The 9538-nt window shown below is 61.6% G+C and overlaps 1 protein-coding gene across 10 annotated transcripts in view; it reads right to left on the bottom strand.

Annotated features, from left to right (window-relative positions):
* Positions 1-317: 317 nt before the first annotated feature.
* MCF2L (MCF.2 cell line derived transforming sequence like) overlaps positions 318-9538 on the bottom strand; it is a 123095-nt gene continuing 113874 nt past the window's right edge. For 6 of the 10 annotated variants that reach the window (XM_067016852.1, XM_067016854.1, XM_059041590.2 and 3 more), the window contains 9 exons: positions 8923-9001; positions 8700-8766; positions 7743-7861; positions 7437-7529; positions 6339-6413; positions 3404-3525; positions 2087-2199; positions 1916-2019; positions 318-1816 (listed from right to left, as the gene is read on the bottom strand). In XM_067016852.1, coding sequence (XP_066872953.1) covers positions 1731-1816; positions 1916-2019; positions 2087-2199; positions 3404-3525; positions 6339-6413; positions 7437-7529; positions 7743-7861; positions 8700-8766; positions 8923-9001 — 858 coding nt within the window. In that variant the 3' untranslated portion in view covers positions 318-1730. The remainder of the gene's footprint in view (positions 1817-1915; positions 2020-2086; positions 2200-3403; positions 3526-6338; positions 6414-7436; positions 7530-7742; positions 7862-8699; positions 8767-8922; positions 9002-9538) is intronic. The other 4 variants (XM_067016855.1, XM_067016859.1, XM_067016857.1 and 1 more) reach the window with 2 other exon arrangements.

Here is a 9538-nt window from a genome sequence, read left to right as displayed (position 1 = left end):
TTCACCCTATCTTATTCCTGCAGGAGAACCCCTGACGGGGGAGGGGGGCATGGGTGCTGGGGTCGAGGGCTCAGGGATGAGGAGGCCCCACTCGCCCTGGGCCCCTCCGGCCCACACTGGCATCGGGGGGTGGGGGGCGTTCCGGTGAGGGCGAGCCTAACGTTACCCCCCAGTTTCAGGTCCTGTGCCTTTAAAGAGGAAGGCTGACAGCAAGAGGTGCCGATGTTTATTCAAACACCAGCCATTACAACAAAGAACTCGGATTTTTAAATATCACTTACATCAGCAGTTAAAAAAAAGGAACAGTGACCGAAACATGAGGTTTTAAAGTGCTTTTATGAGGAAGAGATCACAAACATGGTGGGCAGTCCCAGGCTGGGGTGGCAGGAATGGTGCCTGAACAATCAATATGCTCAGTAAAGTATGTGAAGCATCGTTTTCCAAATAACTTAAACACCAGGAGAAAAGCTGCCGAGCTTGTACTTCGTCTACTACACACTCCGGAGAGGTCTGGCCCTGCACGAGGACGGGGAGCCCATGGGCTGGGCTGCAGGGGCCCGGGGCTCAGGGGGGGCTGTAAAGTGACACATCGCCAGCAGCTTGGAGGCCATAAATACACCCCTCAGTGGGGACGCATGTACACACGTCGACATATATACACACATATAAAAATATCTGCCCCAATCAGACACAGAAAGAAGCATTTCCAAGGAACAGAATTTGTTTCTGAAACACAAAAAAACAGTAAAACAGAAGAGTTTCCTTTCCAGTTCTGCCTTGATTTGAGTAAGATAAACTCTGCTCCTGTGCTCAGGACAGTTCCACACAGGACATGCAAGGCAGGGGGGCCAGGGGGCTGGGGGCTCAGGTTTTCCCTGGGCTCCTGTGACAGCATCGGTTCAGATGACACCTGGAAAAACTGCATCTTTACATAGTCTTTAAAAACAATAGAAATATCCTAATACAGTGAAGTGTGTTAAAAAATCGAGTCCCCCATTTTTTTTTTCTGTAGAAAAGGTTAATATTTCAAATTATAGTTTACGTTTTCCTTTGAAAATTAACCTACACAGGTGAAGGAATTTCCTTGGTTTCTAATTGCCTGTGTTTGTAGAAACGGCTGCCTGATTCCACCGGGGGACGTCCTTCCACTCACCTGTGACCAGGTGGGCTGTTTCCACGAGAGCGTGTCCCCCAAATCATTCAGCGCCATGTAAACCCCAGTAACAAAAAATAGTTTTATATCAAATACAGTATGAAATTGTCATTTCACGTAAACACAGTGATTCTTGGTAAAGATCAGAGGCCAAAGTATCACCAAAAAGATGGCCGTAGAATTAATCGTTGCTTAAAAAAAAAAAAAAAAAAAAAAATGTGTAGAAGACAAACTAGCCTCCTGCCCGCGCCGCAAGCCGCTGGGTCAGTGAATCGGTCACTTCCTTTGGAAGCAGCTCCACAGAACGCGTGATCCTGCAGAAAGCACCGGACCAGAAACGGCGGAAACCGAAGGGGAGTCCCGGGAGCCCTTCTGCACCGGAGGTCTGTCGTCTGCAGCCCCGTCCGTCCGACTCCCCGAGGAAGCCGCGGAGCCGCGCTGGTCCTGGCGCCGAGGCCGCAGGGTGGACTCTTGCCGAACCTTCGTCTGGGGCCGCGGCGGCTTCCGTGGGCGGTTCTGTGGGCGCCGGCCCGAGCAGAGGCCAGCTCCCAGGGCCGCAGGCGGGGTGGCCGCGGCGCTACCCCTGCAGGTCCGCGAGGGCGGCCGCGCAGCTCTCGCTGCAGCTGGACGAGGCGCTCAGCAGGGCGGACCCCGCGCTGGACTCTGCGGACAAGCAGGCGAGCGGCTGCCGCGCGTCCTGGCCCCGCCCCTGGCCCCGGCCCCGCCTTTGCCGCAGTGCCTGGGCTGCGCGGGGGACCGTACCTGGGCTGCTCAGGCACCCGGGGGCGCCGCGCTGGCCGAGGAGCGAGGACAGGTCGCGGGCCGGCAGCCAGCCCTCGCCGCCGGAGCTCAGGTTCCGCACGAACCTGCAAAGGGCGCGGTCAGGGTGCGGCAGCGCGCGCGGGCTCCGCGGGGGCGCGCGGGCGGTCTTACCAGAGGCCCTCGTCGCCCTCCTGCACCAGCTCCACCTCGTCCCCGCTCCTGAGGACCAGCGCGTCGGGGCCCCCCTTCTCGTCCAGACCCATGACGGTGTACTTCCCGGGGACCTGGGGAGGGGACGGCAGGGCGCATGGCACACGTGGCACGCATCTGTCGGTGCCCAGCGTCCAGCGTCCCGGGAAGGACGAGAGCCTTGCCATTCGCAGCTTCCGGTGGGACCACGGCCTTACTATTGGGAAGGTCTCCTAGTCCAGGGAGACGCTGTCTCTCGTGGCGACCACTAAACCCGACCAGCCTGTGCAGTGTGCCCTTGGCTGCACCCCAGTGCCCCCAGCACACCCAGCTCCTACGGTCCAGGGCCTCTGCCCTCACCGCACGTGCTCTGCCTTTTCCTAGTCTTTCACCCCAGGAGAGGGGGATTCTTGTCCGCCTTGTCCCGTTTGCACTCAGTGCCTGACGCAGCAGGGGCTCAGCACACCTGTGGATGGAGCTGCTGCGCGATGCGGACTCTGAGAAGGGGGGCCATTCTGCTGGACTGTGGGGCTCCGGCCTCACGAGCAGCGAGACGCATGACTGGGAGACCCTGAACTGTGCAGGGGTCACGCGCCACCAGGCTTGGGAGCAGGGAAAGCCAGGCCAGTGGTCGTTATCCTCACGGGGGCAGCTGCACCCTCTCTGGACCCCCTGAGCAGCACCTCACACCCTCCTGCTGCACCGAGAGCGGAACGCAAACCCACCAGGCCTGCCCGGCCTCCCGGCTCGCCGCACTGGTCCCCCAACGCCCTGGCCGGCTCTCCTCAGCCTCAGGCCTCCCCGGGAGAGGCTGCCCTGGCCGCCCGAGACTCTCCCTCCGCTCTCCTCCGTTTACCCGTGTCTACCCTTCCAACTCTGGGGTGCTTTGCTCGCTGCAGTAAACCAGGTGTGGACCAGGGCAGCACTGAGCGGGCAGCAATAACTGTTGCTACCGTCCTGACTCTGATGACTTAATATGTAGTTTCCTGTGCCGCTCATGCTAAAACAGGACTTTGTTTAGAAAGCAAACCCGTACCTCAGACAGTGCGATTCCCTGAAACAGACGGCGGCGCACACGCAGCTTTAAGAAAGCTCCTCTGAGGGGCAGGTCAGAGGTGTGCACCGTCCGCCCTGAGGTGGTCTGATGAGAACTACAGGAGGGCGGGCACACAGCCGTGGGGCCCTGGCACCTGAAGGTCCCTCCCTACGCCCTAGGAGGCGCGGCCCCCCGAGCTGCACTGCTGGTGCCCTGCCGCCCGGGACCAGCGGTGCAGCAGACGCGGCGGGCACCAAGGTTACCAGCTTCCTGAGGCCCACTCCGCCTTCCTCCTCTGCGTCCGAGGAGTTGACCGGCTCCTCGGCACTGGACCAGCCGTCGTTGTCCTCAGGAGCCTCTGACGGCTGAGACGTTTTGCTCCAACCTAGAGAGGACCAGGCCCCGGTGAGGACCCTCTCGAGGTCGAGGGCGGCCTACGGACGTCCCCGCCACCCACACGTGTCGGCTGGGGGAGCCTGCCCTTCCCAGCGGCGCGAAAAGGCGGGCCGGACACCCGCAGCTTTCTGCTTTCAACCGTGCAAGCTGCCCAGGGGGCCGGGGCCACAGCACCTGTTTCCGCGGCCGGAAACCAACCCCAGCCTCCACCGGACAGCTGGTGACACCCGCCCGTCCGTGTTGAGGCGAACGACGAGGGAAAGGCGTTTTTAATCAACACCTGCAACGCTTGATACCCATCGGCCGGCCGGGAGAACAGCTCTTCACGATGCTGGGTGCTGAGAGCGCCCAGGCCAGGGAGGGGGCCGCCCTGTGCTAATTCACCTGAGTTCCTCGGGTCACAGGCGGGGAAGAAGCTGCCTCCGGGCTTTACAAACCAGGGAAACATTCCTTCTACTGCCCTGGGTCCCCAGAGGAGCCGCTGCATTTCCCATCGGGGGAGAGTGCACATGCGTTGTGGAGAAACACAAGTGCCAGGAACGAAGCGAGAGGCCGAAGCCACGCGCCTGTGGTTCTGGACCCCAGCCGCCGCTCCGCGTTAAGTGGCATTTCGACAAGAGGGGAGCGGATCCAGAACCAATTCCCAGTTCCATCTGGTGTGGCCAGAAGCACACCTTCTCCTGGGAGAGAGGGAGTGAGGGAACCACGTGGACAAGGGCAGAATGCATGCCTGCATGTCCCCCCACCCCTTGCAGTAGGGTGCAGACAGAGGGGCAGCTGTCCCAAGGCCGACACTTCGAAGGCTGGCAGTGACAAGCCTGTGTTAAAGCGGTGTCAGGGAGCTGCCTCTGTCGTCACAGAAAAGGGAGCTGGGACCCAGAGATCCCCCCAGACCGCAGGGCGCTGAGTCCCTGCTCCACGCCAGGCCCGGTGCCCGGAGACCCTCTGGCCCTGCCTCTCCAGCCGGGCAGGGGTGGTGAGCCGACCCACGGCCCCCGGCGGCCGGCGGCCACGCAGGAAGCGGGACCACGCTCGCCGCCTGCTTGGGCACGTCCGTAGCCGCCCAGGGCGGGAAGCTCAGACGGACGCCGGGCGGGGGTTACCAGGGGCCCCGGCGCCGGGCGGCTGGCCACAGATGTCCACCCCTCCAGCCCAGCACCGACAGACACAGGGCTCCCAGCCCAATGGAAGCATGTGTCCGAAGGGGGGCAGCGAGGGCAGGAAGACGACGCTGCTCGGTGGGCACAGGGGTGGCCCCTGGAGACGGAGGCCTGTAAATCCATTTACATTTGAGATTCCAGCCGTCCGTCCACGCAGCTCTCGAGCGAGTGTGTAAACCCTCGCTCGAGAGCTGCGTGGACGGACGGCTCTGCCCTTTGGTCACACCTGGCCGCCCGGGGCCTCTGTTAACAAGTGGGATGGTCAACACAGTGACACGAGAATAAGCATGAAATGCTGAGCCCCACGGCGCGCTCAATCCATGTAGGATGCTGGGGGCTTTGAGGAGGACATCAGGCCAAGGCAACCGTGAATATGGTCACCTTTCGTTCCAGTAAAAGAGGTACTGACACTGATACGGAAAATACAAGGGGCTGATGAAACTCTAGGGAAGCAAGCACTTGGCATTTTCAAGAGTGCCAGCCAGGACGCCCTGCAGCTCACTGTCACCTGCTGTGGACTGAAGTGATTCCGAGGGGAAGGAAGGGGGGGGAGGGGAGAGGAGAAGGAGGAGGAGGGGAGGGGGAGGGGGAAGGAAAAGGAGGAGAGAGAGGGAGTAGAAGGGGTGGGAAAGGAGGGGAAGGCAGAGGAGGAGAGGCAAGAGGAGGAGGACGGAGTAGAGGGAGAGGGAAAGAGGGGAGGAGGAGGCGGAGGGAGGGAGGGAGGGGGGCTGGCAACTGGGCCCGGGCTCAGGGCTCTAACACTCATCTGCCGGGACATGAGGTCACCTCACTTGTCTCACAGGTGACACTCTGGGCTCAAAGGCAGCAGACGCAGCATCTGAGCTGAGTGCAGCTTCCCACACAAGGAGAGTCAGTAAAGCAGGGACATGCCTCGGGCACCTCTGGGCCTCCTTAAGCAGGAACACAAATGGCCAAGACCAGCCCCTCCCCGGAAACCGTGGTGCCTGGGGCTCCATCTGCAGGGCTGGGTGCAGGCTGGGGTGGGGGTGGATCTGTGGGCTCTCCTGCCCAGGGAAGAGAGAGGGCGCAGCCTGGGTCCCTGCAGTGCAGACTGTGGACGGAGGCCCGAGGGGGGTCTGTGTCGGATCGGGCGCGGCCGCTCCATCACATGGTCTGGGAAGCTCACAGAGTGAAATCCTGTCTGCGACCCTCAGACTCTCAAGCTGGGCTGGGCGGAGGTGGGGGGCTTTGGGTTTCCCTGGGGGGCTCTGCCCTCCGAATATGAGTTCCAATACGGAACCTCACCCCATCTGTCTGCGCGGTCAGGCGGGACGTGCGGGCTGCCGTCCCCAGAAGCACAGGGACAAACGGTGAGGAAGCGTGGGCCTGGACGCGGAGCCCCGCAGCCACTGAGTAAGAGAGCCAGCCCAGCCCAGGCGCCAGCCAGGTGTCAGCAGCTGCTACCTGGTGGCCAGTGGGCAGCCCTGGCCTGAGCCCTTGGACCGAGAAGCATGACGTCACCACGGTACCTGTCGCCGGAGCGTCAGGCTTTGAACAAAACAGTGACTGTGCTCCTGGCTGGGAGGGACCTACTTCACTGGGCAGCTCAGATGGCGAGTCAGGGTCCCTAACCGGACGGGGAAATGGCGCCAGGCTAGTCCAGAAGGCCGAGCCACTCTACCTCGTAAACCAAAAGGCGTTGGGTCGCTCTTTACTTGGTGTCGCTTAGCTTTTTTGTCGGGACTGGTAGGAGAGGCTGCAAAAGGAGGAAGAGCAGAGACAGAACGGGAGAGACAGGGTGAGGAGCGAGCCAAGCACCGAGGGGGCAGGAGAGACACCGGGCTCATGCTGGGCGGGACACACACGTGGCCAACAGGCTGCTTTCCAGTGACTCAGAAAGCAGCTTCTTGGGAACACAGCTCAGCTGGTGGAGGGATCAGAGGTCAAGGGGGAGGCCCAGGAGAGCAGGAGGATGAGACGGCGGGTGATGGCCCTGCGTCGGCATCGGAGTTGTAGGTAAGCGGCCCCTTGGCTTGTTTTCTGAGCTCCGCGTAAAGCATGCCCAGTACGCATGCTCGCCAAACCCAGCAAGGTATAAGGACCAGGATTTGTCCGTCTTTTTGTTTGTTTGAGGTCAACTTAAAAGTATTTTATAAATTGGGAAAAAAAAGAAAAGAAACCTCCAATTGTTTGGACCAAAGAAAAGACCTCTAGACAACACGGGCTTTCAGTATCGGGCAGGGAGTCCTCTAACGACCCGCCTGGAACCTCAGGGCTGGCCTTATGTGCTGTCTGGGTGTATTTCCCCCATATATTCACTGCCCAGGAGCCCAGGCAAGCTTTTAGAGATCTCCATCCGGTGTTCTGAACCCGCCTGTGCACTAGAAACGCCCAGAGGGAAGTGGATGCCTCGCACTCTGGCAGGGGAGCAATGCCCTCGGAGACCCCACGGGAAAAGGTGGCAAATGGAGGAGCTGGACCAGAAAAGCAAAGGACGGTTCCAGCTCCTGGCAGGAGGGCCTCTGTCAGAAGAGCTCACCTCCACCTCTGCAAAGAAAAGGCCCTGAAAACAGAGCCCTGGCTGCACGAATGACAGACCCGCCAGCATCAGGGAAAGAGAGCGACTCAATGGCAGACGTGTGCCTGGCGACCCCCGCAAGAGGCAGACGCCCCTCCCGAGACCGTCCACACGGATGAGCACGGCACGGATGGATGACAGACAGCTATGGGCGCGACCCGCCCAGAAGCCCGCCGGCCGGCCGGGGCCGGGCACCTTTACCTTTCTGACCTTTGAGGGCAGCAAAGCTCTGCAGGGTGAAGCGCTTTTTGGAAAGCGCAGAGCTTTCTGAGGTAGAGCTAGTGACCGCGTCATCTGCGGGGAAGAGAGGGCAGTGCAGAGGGCGCCGGGCGGCCCCAGAGGGCAGGCGGTCACGCCCGGGGTCCCTGTGCTCTGTGCAGGCGCCGGGCCCCGCGCTTCCGTGAACCTTCCGTGTGCCCACCCACCAGGGGCTGTGAGGCCCTGACACACCCGCCGCAGACCCCCGATGCAGCTCCCGACACTTCTGGGCTTGGCCCCAACACCCACCTCTGCCCTTCTCGGGGGGCCTCGGCAGTGGCGCGGGGCCCACGTATCCCTCCAGGTTCAGCGGGTCCGTTTTTCTTTCTTCCAGCTTTCTGACGTTTTTTGTGTTCCCTTTAGAGGGACTAATGACATCAGACACATGGAAAAAGAAAGGGAATGTTGCCTGGTTAGCGTTCAAAGGTCTGCGAGGAGGAGGGTGCAGACCTCCCTGAGGTTCTCCCCGGGCCTGCGGGCTACGCGCCTCCTGCCGCAGGGCCACGGCCACGGCCACTCACGTCTAGACTCCCGGCAGGCGGAGCCAAGTGAGAACAAAACCCACCTCCCTGACTATTAAGTAGGAGGCGGTTTTGTTGTTTTCTTTCCCCTGGGGGGGCCCTTTCTCCTTTAAAGCTATTATTCTGTGGTTTATTTATTTAGACCATAAATCATTATTAAAGCATCATTATTATTTCAACCATGAATAATTAGACATGGCTTACCTAAGAAACAGTAAACAAGTGAATGAATAAAATAACAAAGGAAAAATAAGGGCAGAAAAGGTACGATGAGGCCAGTGTGAAACGTCACCCTGCGTCTGTCTGCGAGCCATGGGCCTCGGGCTCAGCTCTGAGCCTCCCGCGCCCCGGGGTCCCCGTCCACCTGGGGCGCTACCATCACCGAAATGCTGGCGCTGGGCTGCTCTCTGGAACAGCTGTCCACCGCGCACTGATCGTGATGGGAACTACCTCCCGGACGGAAAACGGTCAGAGATGCTGCGGACGGGCCTTGGGCTGGGGCTGGGGCTAGAGGCACAGGCCTTGACGCTGACCTGCCGGGACTGACCCAACAGCATGTGACCCCAGGGACGCACTCCAGAGCGACCCCGACGACCAGGAGACTCGGTGACAGGGCCGCAGAGACCCGGCGGCACGGGCTGGCTGCCACTGGCGACCCCCCCCCCGACGCGGGGCCGGGCCTCACCTGATGCCGGCGGGCGTGGGCAAGGGCAGGCTGTGGGACTGCTCCAGGGCTCGGTGCTGGCTGGCCTCTGCGGGACAAGAGCCCAGCGTGGCTCAGGAACGCGAATCCAGCACCTTCCCCTCCAGGTGCTACACGCGGTGCCTCAGGTGGCTAAGGATCCCGGGGATGCTTTGCGGGAACGTAAGCGGGCCCCCGGGGGGCAGCCCAGAGGATGTGCCCTCACCTCTGCACGCCTGCAGCTGGCTCGTCAGCACCTTCCGGATCTCGCTCACCCAGGCGGCCTTGATTTCAGGAGTTGGTGCCTGTGCCCCCAAAGCAGACCAGAAGGTGAGGGCGTGTGTTCCCGAGGGACACGCGCGTCAGTGTCTCACTCTGCAGGCGCCCGGGACCCTCAGAATCGGGGCTCACGGCACCACGCTCGGGATGCGGGATGGCGCCCCCTCGGGCGAGGGTGCGACGGGCAGGCCCCGCGGGCGCCCGTGCACGGACCCCAGGCCAGCACCCTGTACAGGCTCGACTCTGACTTGGTGGGAGCCCCTGCAACGTGGCCTGCCCTGAGAGTGTGCTTCTCTGGGAAGCGGCCCTGACGTCTCCCTAGCTGACAAGGATGACGGGGGTCTGACATCCCGCAAGTGGACCAGGAGCTGGACTGGCGTGGCCAGGCTGCTGCCCCACCTCCACTCTGCCCGGGGCCCGAGGGCAGTGCAGGTGGGCGGCTGGGCCCTAAGGACTCTGGGCTTGTGCAAAGCCGGGGCGCTGACCGAGCCCCTGGCCGCTCCCGCTGTAGCTCCGTGGGGCCCTCGGCTGGCCGCGCCGGCCTGGGTGTTGTGAGCTGTGAA

The sequence above is a fragment of the Kogia breviceps genome, chromosome 16 (genome assembly GCF_026419965.1).
Source record: "Kogia breviceps isolate mKogBre1 chromosome 16, mKogBre1 haplotype 1, whole genome shotgun sequence".
In the NCBI taxonomy this organism is placed as follows: Eukaryota; Metazoa; Chordata; class Mammalia; order Artiodactyla; family Physeteridae; genus Kogia; species Kogia breviceps.
Note: the sequence above shows the minus strand (reverse complement) of the source record. Positions and strands in the feature narration are given on the sequence as shown.